At 37.3% G+C, this 20174-nt stretch overlaps 1 protein-coding gene across 4 annotated transcripts in view; it reads right to left on the reverse strand.

Annotated features, from left to right (window-relative positions):
- LOC131042706 (uncharacterized) overlaps nucleotides 1-20174 on the reverse strand; it is a 77328-nt gene that overhangs the window by 38612 nt on the left and 18542 nt on the right. For all 4 annotated transcript variants that reach the window (XM_057976033.2, XM_057976031.2, XM_057976032.2 and 1 more), the window contains exon 2: nucleotides 9569-9796. In XM_057976033.2, coding sequence (XP_057832016.2) covers nucleotides 9569-9796 — 228 coding nt within the window. The remainder of the gene's footprint in view (nucleotides 1-9568; nucleotides 9797-20174) is intronic.

Consider the following 20174-nt stretch of genomic DNA (forward strand, 5'->3'; position numbering starts at 1 on the left):
AATTTCACTTTCATTTTAAATATATTATTAAATTTAATTTTATATATTTTACATTTAGAATCTATTGTTTGCTATTAAATATTAATAATTATTTTTTAATTTGTTGTAGAAATCATAATGGCAATGACTACTAGCTCTACTCCTCAACGGACTTTCAAAACTGACCCAAATTCACCTTTATGGAAATATGTCAAAATAATAGACCAAGTAAAAGGTGGTGGAACATTTTTATGGATATGCAACTTCTGTAGTGCAAAAAAAACTAGCTCCTACAGTCGTGTCAAAGCCCTTTTTTGTGCCATTCCCCAACAAGGAATCAAACCATGTCTAGGAAAGGATGGAAATGGGATGTCACCTCAAGAAATAGCAGGATATATTACAGAGCAAGAGGAAGCAGATGCAAGAGTTGGTCGTGCCTCAAACCATCCTTTGTTGACAGGAAGAGGAAGTAGATCAAAGAGGCCCCCTACTTCTCTATCTTATAGCAATTTTCCTGATATCGTGGTAGAGAGCCACCCATTCTTGGACCCAATTAGTGAAGAACCTGTTATTGTGAAGAGAAGCAGTGGACCATTAGAGAGAGCATTTAAGAATGATGCTAGAGAGATTGCAGATCAATCCATTGGAAGATGTCTATATGCAAACGGTTTGTCATTTAATGTGGTACGATCACCATATTGGCAGGATATGTTGAGAAAGGTAAACGAGGCTCCACAAGGGTACACAGGGCCAGGTTATGAGAAGGTGCGTAGCACCTTACTAGCAAAGGAGGTAAAAAACATAGACAATGCATTGGCTCCCATTAGAAATTCATGGAAACAAACAGGGGTGTCCATCATTTCAGATGGATGGAAGGATACCAAATCGGCCATTAATTAATGTAATTGCAGTGTGTCCTAAAGGGGCAATGTTTTTGAAAGTTGTGGATTGTGAGGGACAAGTGAAGGATGCACAATTTATTGCTAACATCCTTATACAATGCATTCAGGATGCGGGACCTCAAAATGTTGTCCAAGTAATAACGAACAATGCAAAGAATTGTAGAGCTGCAGGTATGTTGATTGAGACACGGTTTGAACACATATTTTGGACAACTTGTGCTGTCCACTCTCTCAACCTCATGCTACAAAAGATAGCCAGGAAAATATATTGGATCAAACAAATTTATGTTGAGGCTGAAGAGATCCAAATGTTCATCACAAACCATAACATGTCACAGGCCATTTTCAGATCATTTTCACAGTTGGAGTTGCTAAAGGTAATGGAAACACTTCAATTTTTAAAATCTACATTTCACTTTGATGGTTACTTAATTTTTATTTTTTTTATCATGTCTTCTTTGTATTCTAATTTTTATTTTTAATTTTTGAATAGGTTGCCGAGACTCGATTTGCATCCAACACAATCGTCTTGAGGCGACTTGTGAAGGTGCGACAGCCACTTGCTAGCATGGTAATTAGTCAAAGTTGGTCCCTATGGAGGCAATCCAATACTGAAAGGGCAACAAATGTAAAGCACATGATCCTAGATGACACTTGGTGGGATCAAGTGGAATATCTTTTGAGTTTCACTGAGCCCATCATGAGTATGATCCGTTATACTGACATGGATCACCCATGTTTGGGAGAGGTATATGATGGCATTGACTCGATGATTGAGAAAATGAAAGCCATCATCAATGCAAAAGAGCAAGATCCCAAAGAAACTTTCTTCAAAGAGGTTCAATCAATTTGTGTTGAGCGGTGGAACAAAATGACCACCCCACTACATCTTCTTGCATTTGCATTGACTCCCATATTTTATAGTGATGAAATGCTTGCTAATCCATCAAGGGTACCACCATATAGAGATTCAGAAGTCAGTGAAGGGTGTAGGACAGCACTTACTAAACTCTTCCAATGGTCAAAGTGTTTCCGCTCTCTGTGACAAGTATAAAAAGGATTCTCATGCTTGGTGGTACCTCAATGGCCATACATCACCAAACCTTCAAACTCTTGCAATCAAAGTTTTATCGCAAGTAAGTTTCTTAATTTTTATTGCTCTCTAAATTTATATTTTTTACTATTTTATAATTGTCACCCTCTCACTTTGTGTCAATTATTCAATAGGTTGCTAGTTCCTCTTCATCTGAGCGAAATTGGAGCACATACTCCTTTATCCACTCAGTGAAACGCAACCAACTGGCAGCAAGTAAGGCGGAAGAGCTCATTTATGTGCATTCAAACTTGTGCCTTCTTACTCATAAAATGAGTATAAGGATGGGAGCACAAAGTTTTGGGATGTAGATCCAGAGCGGACTGATTTGGATTTTTCAGCTGCCACACAATCTTTACTTTCTGGGGAGTTTGATAGCCAATTTGCTGCTAGTGCAAGTGGCAGTGAGGCTGCATGTGGTTCCAGTACTCTACCTACATCATCTAATGTCAATGATGATGTTGATCTTGATCTTCCTGACCCATATGATGCTATTGCTGATTATTAGTTGTGTTATTTTATTGTTGAACGGTTGAACCAATGAACAATGAATTCGATATCTATCATAACATTCAAAGTTTGACAAATGGATATTTCATATTAGATTAGAATTATAGTAAATTTGTAATTTTGTTATAGTTATATCAATATGAATCATATATGATAGTTCCAAGTTTTGTTTAGCATATGGATGATATGTGGGATTCTAAATTTAACTTTTGTTTCTACTTATTAGACTGTATATATGTATATATTTATGATTTTTACATTTTTTTGTACGGACGTACCCATACGTACCCAGCCCCCTAAAAACAATTGTCGTACCAGCGTACCGTACCCACGTACCCGTACCCGTGCCCGTATCCATACTGGCAACTTAGTCAGAAGTATTCATTGTAACTTTGTACATGCTTTCCAATCTATTTTATGTGCTCATTTGCATTGTTTAAGCCCTAAAGACCTGTTAAAAAAAATAATTTTACTCCAAATTCCATATAACCTAAATTGAACATCTCTTGGGATAACTATCAAGCTCGTGGTTACCCAAACAAAATGTCTAGTAACACAAGCTAAATAAAATTCACATATATATTCAATAGCATATAGAGTATAAATGTCTCTTAAGTTCTCAGATGACTTTGCTTATTAGATTTGTATACAATAAAAATATAATACAAACTCAAAATGTCTGGCTTTTTGTGGATGTCATAACAACTTTTAGAAAAGTTATCATAGTACTTAATCATACAGGAACGGTAGTAAATAACAAAGAATATATTGTTACATGGTTTTCTTTTTAATACCAAGCAATATGGTTAGAGTTATTTTTCATGAATTGTATAGGATTCTCTTAAAAAAATTGGAATCACTCTAGGTGTACTATGATAAATGAAATTTCACTATTTTCAAATACACATTCCTTAACAACATTTTAAAAGATAAATGTTTAATGTCTTTAATATTGTGAATATTATGCACAATATAATGAAAGTATTTTACCAATGTAATTCTCACTATAAATTAGGAAAGAAAGGATACTATCTAGAAAGCAATTTTGCAGTGATTCCTATAAGAAGTGCTTTCTTATTCCTATGGGAAAACTTCTATGGCACATTCTTGATTTTCAAAAACTTATTGAATAATTAATATAATCTGTGGCACATTCTTGATTTTCAAAAACTTATTGAATAATTATAATCTGATAAAACATCCCTCTGTTGATGTTTGTAGCTATGGTCGGATTTCTTCTATGGCCGACATAGATAATATAATTGTCTAATTGGCCTATCGGCCTTAGACAATTATAGGTCCCATTTATATTCATTTGTGTCAAGCATAATTAAGGTCTTAATGCATGTTGATTAGCATCTTGCTTTAATAGTAATCGATTGAGGCCGACTTGGATGTATGCCACCTCTTTGTATTGAGACGTGTTGCTTAGGAAAGGGCCAACTCTTGGAGAAAAGGCACAAGCGGTGCATTTAAAGGAGATTGAATCTCCATTCATATATATATACACTCAATCATATAGCAGATACACATATTGAGAAGAGATGTGCTCGGGGTTGACAATAAGAGCTTATCGTCTATGGTTAGGAAGGCAACAAATCTGATGTTTGCTTGTGGTTAATCGAGCATACCAAAAATCAACATGGTATCAAAGCCAGGTTCCTTCTATAGAGCCTAATCGCTTGAAGGTAGATCCTGTGTTTTTGAGGGAGTTCAATACACCTCACAGAGGAGAGGCAAAGGGAAAACCAAAACTAGAGTAGAAAGAAGAATTTTTTGTCAAGCGAGGAATCATGACGGAAGCACTGGTACTGCGCGACACAATGGAGGGGCACTTAGACTAGGTGACGGCCATTGCGATGCCCATCGACAACTCGGACATGATTGTGTCTGCCTCATGTGACCGCACAATCAGCTGTGGAACACTCTAGGCGAGTGCAAGTACACAATCCAGGCTGATGTTGATGTTGCAGGTTGTGCACTTGTAGTCATGTCGATGTGCTTTTGCATTTGGCGGCCCTACCTTGTGTGGCCCGTATTTTGGTTAACCCAACTATTTCCCAGACTCATTTTGAGCTATTCAGAGTCTTATTTGATCATTGACATCTCAATCAAAGGACTTGCTTGGTTCCTTCATTGGCATTTTAATTGGCCTGATCGAAGTTTGGACTTGTGTTAATCACTTGTGGAGTAATTTCCTTTGGCCGTGTGATCGTGGTTGGCAAGATCACAATTTGTAGATCTCTGTGGTTCCAGCGAGATATATTTTGTAGAGATGTGTTGGCGCATATCCCGTGTGATTGATCTATGTAACTCATCATCCTTGTGGCGGCTGATCCGGTCGAGAGGAGGGGACTTTTCCTTCTTGGCATTGATTCTTGGAGTTTCCATTAGACCTACATTTTATAGAGTTGTTTCTTGGCGATTAGTAATGCCATTTTATTGGTGTTGTTTTGCATCAGATCGGGTTTCGTTTCTATTGTGACAAATCAAGTGTTTTTTTCAGTTTGGTCAATGCGTATTACTGGCCTGCGTTCTCCTCAGTCAAATCAAGTCGATTCATATTGGCTTATTGTTGAGAGTTTGCAGTGACAAATGTGCTCACATTATTTTGGCTTGATTGATCTGTTCTTGATGGTGGTTTTGTTCATCTGATCTACCCAAGGAAATTTCCTTAGATCGACATTCTGCCCAAAACTCCTCATTATATTTTGCGGCTTGCATTTTTGGGTGATCGATTTCTTTCATCATCACCTGTGGTGGTGTTTCTCATTCGGCTATTTTGAATCAATTGGTTTTGGCTTTGGGCAAAAGTTTGGTTAGAGGTCTTGTTCGTCTTCTTTTCAGGCACTGTTGAATGGGGGGATTTCTGTCACATTTATGTGGTTAATCCATCATTTTGCTGTGAATGGTATTAAAGACAGATCTTCAAATGATGCTTAAGCTATGCACAGAGCAGATATTGTCGACAAGATGATGAGTGATGGCGAGGGCCAAAGGCCACCCAACCATTTGATCATCACTAGGTGCTTCGGTGTGATCAATCCAAGTGAATGGAAATTCCATATAAAAGATAAGTACTCTTTATGTTTGAATAATGTTCATGAATTTTCATTAAGTCATGCTACTTCATTGAATAGTGAATCATGTATTGACATTTCCCCTGACTATCATTATCTCTCTCTGAAATGCTTCCAGGATGAATCAGAGATTGCATTCAAGGAAGGAAGATTGCTTGCATTTCTTCGCAGAGGAAGAATCAACATTTAGAGGGAGTCTGACATATCGTCAAAAGTAACCTTGGACGAAGAGGTCAGAAGGTTGAGAGGGAGTTTGACATTTCAGCTTCAAAGGGAGCTTAATATTTCAGCTTCAGAGGGAGCCACGCCATCATGAAGATTTGTTAATGAGTTCTTCTCTGTGAGGGAGAAGTTCGAGGTTCACTCCCTTCTTTAAAGCATTCTTCTTTGTGAGAGAAGTTTGAGGTGCAAGCCCTTGTTGTGCATTCTTCTCGGTGAGAGAAGTTTGAGGTATTAGCCCTTGTTGTGCATTCTTCTCTCTGAGAGAAGTTTGAGGTATCAGCCCTTGTTGTGCATTCTTCTCTGAGAGAAGTTTCAGGTATCAGCCCTTGTTGTGCATTCTTCTCTGTGAGAGAAGTTTGAGGTTTCAACCCTTGTGCATTCTTCTCTGTGAGAGAAGTTTGAGGTTCCAGCCCTTGTTCCACCCTCTGCGAATAGGTATGGTGGATGTCATGTGAGAGACTCCATGACTTGGCATTTGTGCTTATTCACCCTTTGGGATTAGCCATGGTGAATGTCATATTGAGGTGACAACATCACGTTGAGTGACTTCGTGATGAAGCACTTGTGTTTACTTACCTTTCCATACATGGGAGTAGCCATGATGGACCCACCCTTTGGGACTAGCCATGGTGGATGCCACTATGTGACTCAAATATTGAGAAGAATTCCTCCCTAGCTAAGAGGGAGTGTTGATGTTTGTAGCTATGGTCGGATTCCTTCTATGGCCGACATAGCTAATATAATTGTCTAATTGGCCTATTGGCCTTAGACAATTATAGGTCCAATTTATATTCATTTGTGTTAAGCATAATTAAGGTCTTAACGCATGTCGATTAGCATCTTGCTTTAATAGTAATCGTATGAGGCCGACTTGGATGTTCACCACCTCTTTGTATTGAGACGCGTTGCTTAGGAGAGGGCCGACTCTTGGAGAAAAGGCATAAGCAGTGCATTTAAAGGATATTGAATCTCCATTCATATATATATATATATATATATATATATATATATATATATATATTATATACACTCAATCATATAGCAGATACACATATTGAGAAGAGATGTGCTCGGGGGTGACGATAAGAGCTTATTGTCTATGGTTGGGAAGGCAACAAATCTGGTGTTTGCCTGTGGTTAATCGAGCATACCAAAAATCAACACCCTCTAGCACCAATGGTGATGTATTGAAAATATTTTCTTGTTGATAGTAGATATGACCTACAAAAAATTATAAATGATTCAATAACTTGCAGAAACTTATCAAGGGCATAACATTTATGGTAAGGTGATTGGAAGCAAAGCCTATAAGAACATTGGCATAGATAAGGACCAATATAAGTTATATCATCCATTTCAATTCACAAAGCAAAATTTTGTCTAATGCCAAGCCAACATTACCCTAAACTATAGATTTGTTGACAAGGAATTTCAAATTCATGTGGATGCATTATTAATATACCTTGGTGATGGGTTCCACAATCACACCTATTAATTATGCTTATTTCCTATTTCATAGAACATTTCCATCTAATGCTTAAGACTTCGTATCAATATTTGAAGTATAAAGCACTTAAATTAATATATAATGTTTTGATAAATGATTGTCTTTAGATAATGGTTTTCAAAAGATGATAGTAAATTATGTTGTCTATGGTGATCTTAGCATAGAAATATTTTGGAAAATCTAACTCTTCATGCAGCAAAGACAGCAGACAACACCGAGGCTGTTGTGAGCTTGCAGCTGTAGGAACCACTACCTGCAGCTGAAGGAGCGAGTATCCACAGCTAAAGAAGCAAATGTCCGCAGCTAAATGAGCTAGTATATGCAGCCCGTGATCTCAACCACCAACAACTCATCAACAGAAGTAATTTCTTCCATTTAAAAATAAGAAGGAACTCAATCAAGCAGTAAATAGTGGTGGAGACAGTAGCGATTCCTTAGCAAGAAATGTGTAAATTATGTCATCTATCTACACATTTTCATTAATTCCGTTCCTTCTATTTATGGCTGGAATGTTATAATAGGATTAAACTTCTTGAAGTTAGATCACACTTAGTTTCTTATTTGTGTTTATATTATAATAAAGCAGTCCTCTTCCTATGTCTTAGGGATGAGTCAACAAGTGTAGTTTAGACTGTTAAGAGTCGAATTCGTTTTAGATAGTTAAAGTTCATCCATAAATATTCTGAGGACTTTGTGTATCAAAGGAGGAACAGAGGTTTTTACTTGTTTGTAATGTTTTCTGAACAAGTAATTTAAGATATTCCTTCAATTCAGTTGATATTGTGTGAATGAATGATAAAGAGATTTGATTAACATTTTGTAAGTAGAAGAGTATAGTTAACCCCAAGCAAGGGCCTACTTGAGGTAAAGCTGTAACTCCATTTATAGTATTAATCGCTGATGATTTCAATAATCTTAGTTAGGTTTATTCCATACAAATAATTGATTATTGATGGTAGAGTAACTGTTATCTATAGCAGTGTAATTTGCTATTACTAGAGAAACCTGCAGCATTAGAGATAGCGCTCAACCTTTTTTGGCATCACTGCCAAGGATGGTGACAAGCTTTTGAGTTTCCAGGGTTTTGAATAGTTTTCCTGCTTTCCTAGTGTACAAATTACATTTCCAGCATTTAGGACCATTAGATATTAGTCCAATACCAAACTATTTACTAACACTGCAAAAAGGTGAACATCATCACTACAATTGTTGTATGGGATGGAGGAGATCCCCTAGGGAGATTTTTAGCAATTAACAATAATCATGATCAGACATCAATACCAAATGAAAACATGAAGGGAGGATAGTCTAGTGAATCCCTAGCCCCTAAAACACAACTCCCTAAAGCCATTCCATTTGTTGTTTCAAATCAAGGGTCCAATGAGCCTCATTCTCAACTCATTCCCTCCACCTATAGCAAAACCCACAATGCTGTAATAGGAGATGCATCAGCAAAAACACCCCCAGAAACCACAACCATCCAATGTCCCATCTCTAATCAAGCAAGGCACTCTGCCATTAAGAACATTCCTCCTACCCTTCCTAACTTATATGGTCTCATCACAAAGGACCCAAATATATTCCTATTTGAATTTGACGTCCTCTGCAAAAGTTATGATTATACCACAGATGCATACAAACTAAAAATGTTTCCAACAACACTCAAGGATGCTTCCTTGAGGTGGTTTGTTAGACTAGGAAGAGATGTTGTAGCCGATTGGCGAACCATAAAGAGAAGTCACAGTAACAAGCCTTTTCACTTAAATTTCTTCTCCTATCTTCATCTTCCTTGTGTTAACAATCTCCTCCTTTCTTTTCATCATTTAGTGCCTTGTTGAAAACATATCTTTACCCTGCAGAATTTGTTAGTGTAACGGGAAATTAACAGAACAAAGTTTTGTAACTATCTGGGAGAGACCACAATTATCTTGGCATATGATTGAGGATTACTTAACATAGAAGCAAGGGAAAGAGCCTATAATACTGAGTTTCATATGGTACCAAATTGGTGCTAACAATTCCTACGCAACCTTCAATAAGTTTTGATTATAGTTATCCATACTGAATGACTTTCTTATTGCCAAAAGGAAATATATCAATCTCAGAATATGGTGATAATAGAAATCAAAACTCTACAATTTCTGAAAAATTAAAGAAACGCTGCATAATTATCTCTGATATAGGCAAAGTGATTTGGTACGAAAATTGTACCCATTCTTTATATTTGTAATTTTATTTCAAAAGAAATGTCTTGGCAGATGAGAGCCGTACTCACCTGAGTTTTGCTTCGCAACCATGCATAACCAGGATTAGTCTTGGCCTGATCATACTTAAACTTCATTTCTTTATCAGAAACTGGGAGAAATCTTTGTGTGTTTTTCCAGGGACCAACTGTCCTCTCTTTTCCAATAATTTTTGCCGCCAGTTTTTCATCTGCATAGATATTGTCTCCCAGCCAAATGAAGAGATGTGGATTGAATCTTGATATTGCATCCCAAATTGGCTGCACACATGGAATCACATTCATTTATGAACAGACAGAAAGTGAGAAATTTGATGCAATCTAATTGTAAGTATCTAACAGCTGCTCCATAGTCGAACTGAGTTTCCATTACAAAAATGCATACATGTATGCTCTGAATTGAACAAAAAGTTATATTAGAAAACTAATGACAAGAAAAGAAATGCAACACTGCAGTTTGAAGTATTTATCCAAGTGTAGCATAAGGAGATGAGCTTGTAGCACAAATTGTACCAGGATAAATAGATAGATTGGGTGGATCAAAAATATCATCAAAACAGAAACCCATACTGTACCGATATGTGCATTATAACTTTAGGGGTCATGACTAAGGCCAAAATTAGTATGCTGCAGTAGTACTTGTCCAGTCAAGGTGACAATGTTTCTGTTTTATTTTTCATCATGCCAAAAGACAAAGAAATAAATATGATGTAGGGAAGATGGACATATTCATTCATTAGTTTGCTATGCTCAATTTAAGCATCCTATGAAAGCTTGCACTGCATGGCTTTAACTGCATGTAAGCATTATGTATTTCTTCAATAAAACATGAGAATTGACCAATAGATATCAATTGTATATTGATGTTCTTCCATGGGAATCTGGGCCAAAAAGTGCGGACTTCATTTTAATTTTTTGTTGTGATGAGAGGTTAAAAAGTGTCCACGAGGAAAGATGACGATATTCTGCCTGTGTTGGGAGAGAATCATTAAGTACCTGCTGTTATTTTAAACCCTAGGTATGTTAATCAGATTCATATATTTGATTATGCCCTAGGTTGTAATCAGATTTGCAGTATTTTAGTAAACCAACATAGATTAATTGTGCCCTAGATTGTAATCAGATTTGCAGTATTTTAGTAAACCAACATAGATTAATTGTGCCCTAGATTGTATTCAGATTTGCAGTATTTAATAAGCTAACATAAATCAGAAATAGAACAGCAGACAAACAAGCATACCTTGGGAAAACCTCCAAGGAGGAAAAACCCAGCATGAAAGACCCACAGGTCAGATTATGTATTCTCCTCTAAATATAAGTACAATACTTAGCTTGAATCTGATCTTCACATATCAGATCTGTCCCTTGTATGCTTCAAAGGCTTGCATCAAGATCCACTATGTCCTCTTGGACAATTTCACACCAAGCTGAATAAGTTCGCAATCTTCCTTAAGTTCGAACCCTTATTAAGACTTCTCACAGCAGAGCTAAATCGCCTTGTATGTTATCGAACTTGATGATTGATTGACTTGCAAATTGTCATTTATTTATATGCATCATTTATTCTTTGAAATGTAAGTCGGCCTCCTTGGATTTTGGCGCCAATGTTAAATGGCTTGTATTTAGCATAGCGTGGCATTGTGAATAGGGTCACGCTACCCTAGGATAGGACCCGGTCCTAAAATGGGCTTCGGATGTTGCCTTAAGACAATCCGAACCCCTATATCCCTAGTTACAATCAACACTCCCTCTTAACTAGGGAGGAGGAGAATACATAATCTGAACCTTTAAGTTCCATCTAGCACACAAGCATAGAATTACATCTTCCACCTAGCACACAAGCATAGGATGGTTCTAGCACACAAGCATAGAAAGTGTAATACACCAGTGGGTCTTTACATTATTACAATTATCCATCTAGCACACAAGCATAGATTGGATGAAATTCATTCTTGCACACACACAAGAAATGATTCAAAGTGCTACACAGTCACTGAGATTGAAGCTCCCTCTCAATCAGGATTCCGTTTTCCATGACACCAAGTCTATCTCTGAAGTACTCGAACTTCACTCTGGATAAAGGTTTGGTGAGGATGTCAGCAATCTGTTCATCTGTGCTAATGTACTTTAGATGAATGGCGCCTCTCTGCACCATATCCCGAATGTAATGATAGTGTGTTTCCACATGTTTGGACCGATCATGAAATACAGGATTTACTGACATCTTTATACAGCTTTGATTATCACAATGAATGGTGGTGGGATCATTGGCTTGACCAAATAATCCAACAAGGAGCTTACGAAGCCACACTGCTTCTCTGGATGTAACAGATGCGGCAATGTACTCAGCTTCAGCAGTGCTTAATGCTACCGAAGATTGCTTTTGGCATGCCCAAGAGATTACTGCGGAGCCCATGTTGAAGTAGATGCCTGAAGTGTTTTTCCTGTCCTTGACACTTCCTGCCCAATCTGAAACTGAGTAGCCTTTCAGGAGAATTGGGGTATTAAGTGAATACTTCAGCCCATAACCAATCGTGCCACATAGGTATCTTAGAATGTGCTTGGCAGCAACCAGGTGAACATGTTTAGGTGAGCTCATGAACTGACTAAGAGCATTAACCGCATAACAGATATCTGGCCTAGTATTGACTAGGTACATCAAGGAGCCAATCAACTGCCTGTACTCAAAGGGATCTGCAAAATCAGAGTTAGCTGCAGAAACACTTAACTTCTTTAAGTTAGATTCCATAGGAGTACGCATAGGTTTACAATCTATCATTCTAAATCTTTTCAAAATATCAATAGTGTATTTTCCCTGACTTAGAAAGATTTCAGTAGCTCTTTGCCATACTTCTAACCCTAGGAAGTAATGCATTAGACCTAAATCCTTCATTTCAAATTCTGAGGCTAATTCCTTTTTACATCTCATGATTAATTTATTTTCACCCGTGAGAAATAAATCATCTACATACAAAACTAAAATAAGCATCTCATCATTATAAACTTTCAAGTAAATGTTAGCATCATCATCATTCTTGGAAAACCCTAAACCTAGTAAGTACTTATCAATTCTTTCATACCAAGCGCGAGGAGCCTGTTTGAGCCCATATAAGGCTTTCTTCAACCTGCAAACATGAGAATCTTTTTTATGGATTACATAACCTTTTGGTTGCTCAATATAGACTTCCTCCTCAATGACACCATTAAGGAAGGTTGTCTTAACGTCCAGTTGATGCAGCTCCCAACCTTTGGCTGCAGCAATAGCTATTATAGACCTAATAGAGGTATATCTAGCAACAGGGGCAAATGTTTCTTCATAATCTATTCATTCCTTTTGAGAAAAACCACGTGCTACAAATCTAGCTTTATATTTTTCAATACTACCATCAACATTATGTTTAATTTTAAACAACCATTTAGAAGAAACGACAGACTTACCTTTGGGTTTGGGTACAATGTCCTAGACATCATTCTTGATGATAGACCCATACTCTTCATCCATGGCTAATTTCCAAGCATGAAGGGACATAGCTTCTCCAATATTGTGGGGTTCAGACTCAATTATATTGCACATCACAGAAATGTAGTTGGCGTGATTTTGGACACTCTTGCTATTTCTGAAGGTTCCTCTGGGAGCAGCAAACCCTTCAGCATCTTGAATCGTATTTCTAACCCAAAGTGGTCTCTTCTTGCAGACCACAATATCCTGAGGAATATCGGTAGATTGCATGGGTTCTGATGAGTCAGTCTGAACTTCCTGATTTGGAAGATCAGTAGACTCCTCCTGTAACTCAGGGTTAGCATCAACAATTGAATCTTGATTTTCCATCACCATATCATTATTGTTGGTTAATGAACCTTTAGATCTTTTGAAAGCAATATCTTCTTTAAAAGTTACATCTCTACTTAACTCAACATACCTTTGACCTGAAATGTAGATCCTGAAGGCTTTGGAAGATTCGTTGTATCCTACTAGGATGCCTTTCTTTCCAGATGGATCCAACTTGGTTCATTTTTCTTTAGGCACATGAACATACACAGGGCTTCCGAAAATTCTTAGGTGACTAATGTTTGGTTTGATTCCAGAAAAAGCTTCTTCAGGTGTCACATCCTTTAGGACTCGATGAGGACATCTATTCTGAATATAAACTGCGGTTTTGGATGCTTCTGCCCATAGAAAAGGTTGCAAGTCCTAATCATGTATCATGGCTCTTGCAGCTTCAACAATGGTCCTGTTCTTTCTTTCAACAACTCCATTTTGCTGAGGGTTGTAGGGAACACAAAACTCCCTCTTAATTCTTGCTTTAACACAAAAGTCATAGAAGCTACCTGAGGTGTATTCACCTCCATTGTCAGACCTCAAACATTTAATTCGATTTCTTGTAGTATTTTCAACTAAGGCTTTGAATTCTTTAAGTCTGTTTAGGACTTCTTCAGACTCTTTAGTTTTAAGAAAATAGATCCATGTTTTCCTAGAGAAATCATCTATGAAGATAACATAATATAGGAAACCGCTAGGAGATGCTACAGACATAGGACCACATAAATCTAAATGAATAAGTTCTAACCTTTCTTTAGCCCTACTATCGCTTTTATGAAAGGGATTCTTTACATTCTTACCCATTGCACAACCTTTACAAGCATCATCATGAGATAAACTGAGGTTAGGCATACCTTAGACCATTTTATCGAGAGTGGGAAGAGCTTGAAAGTGAAGATGACCCAATCTTCTATGCCATAGCTCGCATGATTTAGGGGTCTCATAAATGAGAGCTTGAATTGGATTAGCTGCAAGCTTATATAAACTATCACATCTATTTCCAATAATACGAACATATTTGAAATTAGATTTCTTAGGCCAAGCGAGTACTTTCCCTTCAAAAAATGCTATTTGCAAACCCTTATCTTCTAAAGCCGAAATGGAAATAAGATTTCTTTTAATACCAGGTACAAAGAGAATATCACAGAGTTGTAAGGAAATACCAGAATCTAGTTTTAAAGAGATAGTGTCAGAACCTTTTACCAAGTATCGAGCATCATCACCGATTGCTACATGAAGATTGGTGTCTTTTTCAATCAGATCTGAGAGATGCTCACGAAATCCTGAGATGTGTCTAGAGGCACCACTATCAAGTATCCACGTATTGTTGTCCGTAGGAACATTGCTGGAAAGAGCAGAGATAAGAAGGTAGTCTTCACTTTGTTCGGCAACTTCATTTAAGTTGGCTTCCCTTTCCTTTGGGTCATTCTGACAATCTCTGGCATAGTGACCATATTTGTCACATCTGAAGCAACGAATGTGGGAGGAATCTCTTGACTTTTTCCTTGGGTCATAGGAGGAGGATCTAAAATCTTTTTTTCTCTTCTCTTTCTTCCAATGACCACCTTTCCTAGATTTAGATAAGAGAACATGATTATCTTTGAGAGAGTTCTTGAGTTTTCCTCTTACCTCAATTCGAGATTCCTCTTCGATGCAATCAAATTGAAGACATTCAAAGTTGGGACGATCGGCTCTTCCACCAATGCTACAAATGAATGGTTCCCATTCATCAGGTAGACCATTTAATGCAATCATAACAAGGTCTTTATCTGAGATTTGGCAATCAAGAGTGCTTAGCTTGTCCTTTAGTTCGTTGATCTTCATGAAGTAGGCTATGATTGAGTCTTCTTCTTTCATTTTCATGTGAAGAAGTTGTTGTCTTAGGGCAAGAGCCCTGCTGAGATTGTTGACTTCATACATCCCTTCCAAGTGTTTGATCATTTTTCTGGCAGATACAAACTTTGATATGACACTGACAAGATGATTCTTGACAGACTCAATTATGATCCTTCTAGCTTTGAGGGAATCTTTCTTGAACAGTTTCAGCTCTTCAGCATCTTCTGGAGGAGACAGCCTTTCTTCTTCTACAAATTTCAGTAGATCATTTTCTTCAAGGATCAATAGAATACGAACTTTCCAAGCAGCAAAATCAATGGCTCCTTCAAGCCTATCTTCAGCCTTCAAACCTAACATCTTTAATCTGAACACAGACAACAGCTATATGCAACAATTGATTTGCTAAAATCAGAAGTTAATGACACCTATAGCTCTGATACCATGTTATTTTAAACCCTAGGTATGTTAATCAGATTCATATATTTGATTATGCCCTAGGTTGTAATTAGATTTGCAGTATTTTAGTAAACCAACATAGATTAATTGTGCCCTAGATTGTAATCAGATTTGCAGTATTTTAGTAAACCAACATAGATTAATTGTGCCCTAGATTATATTCAGATTTGCAATATTTAATAAGCCAACATAAATTAGAAATAGAACAGCAGACAAACAAGCATACCTTGGGAAAACCTCCAAGGAGGAAAAACCCAGCATGAAAGACCCACAAGTCAGATTATGTATTCTCCTCTAAATATAAGTACAATACTTAGCTTGAATCTGATCTTCACATATCAGATCTGTCCCTTGTATGCTTCAAAGGCTTGCATCAAGATCCACTATGTCCTCTTGGACAATTTCGCACCAAGCTGAATAAGTTCGCAATCTTCCTTAAGTTCACACCCTTCTTAAGACTTCGCACAGCAAAGCTAAATCGCCTTGTATGTTATCGAACTTGATGATTGATTGACTTGCAAATTGTCATTTATTTATATGCATCATTTATTCTTTGAAATGTAAGTCGGCCTCCTTGGTTTTTGGTGCCAATGTTAAATGACATGTATTTAGCATAGCGTGGCATTGTGAATAGGGTCACGCTACCCTAGGTTAGGACCCGATCCTAAAATGGGGTTCGGATGTTGCCTTAAGGCAATCCGAACCCCTATATCCCTAGTTACAATCAACACCTGCTAGCATGTAATCTTTGTGCCCATTGTAATCTTACCAAGTTCTCAGGATGCAATATTCAAAGAAAAGAGCATTCAAATTCACAAAAAGCTAAATAATAAAAACAATCAATGGGACAGGATGTTAAGCCAAACATAATGCAACGAAGGAGTGAATAAACCATTTTAAAGTAAAGTCCATTGTCTAAATAAAAGAGACAAAGACCAATGCAAATAAAGAAGGTTTTTATAAACATTTCAATGTCCACAATTAAAGAGTCTACCTGTATCTCCCAACTGTTATATGCTTTACCAAGCTTTAGAATGTCATATATAGATCTTGAGGTATTTCTACAAAGTCTTAGACAGTAAAATGATATACTCCAATGTGGGACCGGAAAAGGAACATAGACCAATAAAGTGTCTCTCTTATCACTATGTGAACACTCTACCACCGTATTTATGTAGACAATGGTGACAAGGAATCATTCACATATTATAGGGCAATTAACTCATTCTTCAAAAGCTCTTGTTAAGAAACTGAGCATGATATTATCTTTTCACACCTATGAGTTTGCTAAAACCTTTTAACAATACCATACTCTAAAGATAAGTTGATATTTGACAGTATTAAAAAAAAAAGTAGTCAACATATCCTCAATTCCTATCTTAACAAGCCAAGCTAAACCAGAAAACTTTAATCCTCAAATTAAAAAAAATGTACTAAGTGTTGATTTAGGTGTGCTCGATTGACCACAGGCAATGATTTGCCCTCCCAACCATAGACAATACCCGATTGTCTCCCCCGAGCACTTCTCTTCTTAATTTAGTCTGTTGTATGTAATCACATTGTTGTGTGTTCACCTACAAAAAATAATTGTAGAGAGAGAACTGATCTTGTTTATACCCATATGTGGGTGACTCTTCACCAATGGGTCGGCTCTATTCAAACCCACATGTCTTTCCTCAAGGGTGGCGGACTTTCCAAGTCGGACCACTTAATAATAATATATTTTATTAACAAAGCGATTATATTAAACGGCTCATACAAATATGTAAAGCCAAAAGGCTGATTACATATTTGACCATAGTCGGCTAAGGATTACTACCGAAGCTACAATAACATCAACACTTGCTCTTAGCTAGAGAGGAATCCTTCTCGATATCTTAGTCACATAATGACATCCACCATGGCTACTCCCAAAGGGTGGGTCCATCATGGCTACTCCCATGAATGGAAATACAAATGAACACAACCACCATGGCGACTCCCAAATGGTGGGTCCATCATGGCTACTCCCATGAATGGAAATGCAAATGAACACAAATGCCCATCACAGAATCCTCGACGTGATGTCGTCATCTCATCATGACGTTCAACATGGCTACTCGCAGAGGGTGAATAAACACAAGTGCTAAGTCATGGAATCTCTCACATGACATCCACCATACAAATATGTAAAGCCGAAAGGCTGATTACATATTTGACCGTAGTCGGCTAAGGATTACTACCGAAGCTACAATAACATCAACACTGAGAAAACCTCCTGCATCAGAAGAAGATAATAATACCATTCACTAACATTAAAATACAAATGGAATCTGAAGATAACATATTTCTCCATCTTCATTAGGAAATAAAATATTTGAAACATATGCATAAAGCATGTTCCAATGAATGCATCTGCAGTGATGTAGAGAAAAATGCATGTATGGGGACATCAAGAGTACCTAAAAAGTTAAAAAAACATAAAGTAACTAATTTTTTAGACAAGCATAGAATTTTGTAGAGTGGGACACATGCTGAACAGATTGACAAGGGAAAATAATATAGCATAAAAGCATAAGAACTATTGAACATAAAAACCCAATTTTGGGCTCAACATTACCAGCAATTTTGAATCTTACTTCATCATTAAAACCATTAAGCATATGATAAACGTAAACATGCATCTAGAAGAGAAACACTAGATATACATGGAAACCCAAAAGGGAAAAACAACGATGAGAATATCTTCACAAATAAATATGAAACTTTCAATTGTTTATGGGCACCAATCCACAAGAGACACCAATCCCCTTAGAATGGATTTGTAAGCACCAACCTACCAGAGACACCAATCCTCTCAACCAAGAATACAAAAGATGAATTGTGGACCTTCAAAGCTAAATACTGAGCTCCTATCTATTCTGGTCATCATCAAAACTTCATCTCATAGTGCATATGATCTCCTGATAAAAACACACACAATGTTATACACAACATACCCCACATACTTGCACATCAATCATGTCAAACAGATATTATATCAATGCACACCCTAGGAATGAACCTAAAACAACTATGTATGTGTTACAATGACAATTACATTCACATGTCGGCCAAAAATATAATTACAATATCTGCAAGTCAGCCAGAAACATAACCCTTAACTAAATGTAATAAGCCAAATCCAAAAATTACACTAGATGAAAGAACATGCTATGTGGTTCCCTACATAGACCCATCTGGTCCCAATGATCATCCAGACGTATCTCTGGCGAGCGTGCGCTACACTCCTCCCATCAAGCTAGAACACTAATTAAGTCAGCCAACTCACACAATGGTCTCTCTATCACCAAAGACACCAATCCCCTTACAATGAATTTGTAGGCACCAACGCACTAGAGACACCAATCACCTCAACCAAGAACACAAACGATCAACATTCCACGGAAATGCGTTTCCCCCCTTTTGGGCCATATTTTGGAGACGGGGACATGACGTCTCCTGCCATCCCACCACCACCATCGGCGCTTCGCTGGAGACAGGGAAATGTCTCCGTCTTCCAAAGAGACGTGGAGACGTCCCCAAGTCTCCTTGGGAGATGCCTAGGCATTTCTCGAGGGGTGGGAAAATGTCTCCCGTCGCCCCCACATCAAATGCCCAAAAATGTTAAAATTTTAAAAAAAAGTTTATTTTGGGGGTTGGGGCTAACCCTAATTTGACGTGGGCCCCACTCCTCCCAAAACAACACAACCATCATATTTGATGACTTCACTCACATTTTGAAAGACTGATTTTTTTTCCAACAAGCTGAAGAGGAGGAAAAACTTGTAGAAGTTTGATTGAAGGAGTGAAAAAAGTGATTGCAAGTGTGATAGGAGTGAGAAGGAGCAAGAAGCAGTGGAGGAAGAGGATTCTACTACATTTTGGAGAGATTTTTCAAGCACAAGCTAGGGTTTTTCTTTTTTTTTTTTTCTGTTGTTTTATTTTTTGGTTTTCATTTTTCAATTTTGTTTGTAAACTTGTTTTTTTTCCTTATTAATCTCAGATTTGATGTTGATTCTTGAGGGTAAAATTGCCCTCAAGATTCAACATCAAATTTTATTATTTTTAGTTTTATTTTTAAATAATATAAAATTATAAATTGTAAATTTTGTTTTCAAAATTGAAATTTCAAATTTGTATTTCAATTTGTCAAACAAGGCTGATTTTATTTTTATTTTTATTTTGTGAAATGTAGTGTCACTTTCACAATGAGCTCCCAAGACATGAGTGAGGATGAGATGGAAATCCATTCTCATAGTGATCATGATTCAGAATTTGAACCTGAGGATGAGGGGGGTGACCATGGGGAGAAGGGTGAAGGAGATATTGAAGAGTGATGTGTTTTGGGCTTGATGCGAAATACATTGTCTCCATCATTTCTCCAATATTCCAGGTTATCAAATATGGGGATGGGGATGCACCTAACCTTGGAGAGGTGTATGAGGGCATCGACTCTATGCTTGACCAGATGAGGGTTGTTGTGCGAGTGAAGGACCCCTCTCTAGC

This window comes from Cryptomeria japonica, chromosome 4, assembly GCF_030272615.1.
Source record: "Cryptomeria japonica chromosome 4, Sugi_1.0, whole genome shotgun sequence".
NCBI classification, from domain to species: Eukaryota; Viridiplantae; Streptophyta; class Pinopsida; order Cupressales; family Cupressaceae; genus Cryptomeria; species Cryptomeria japonica.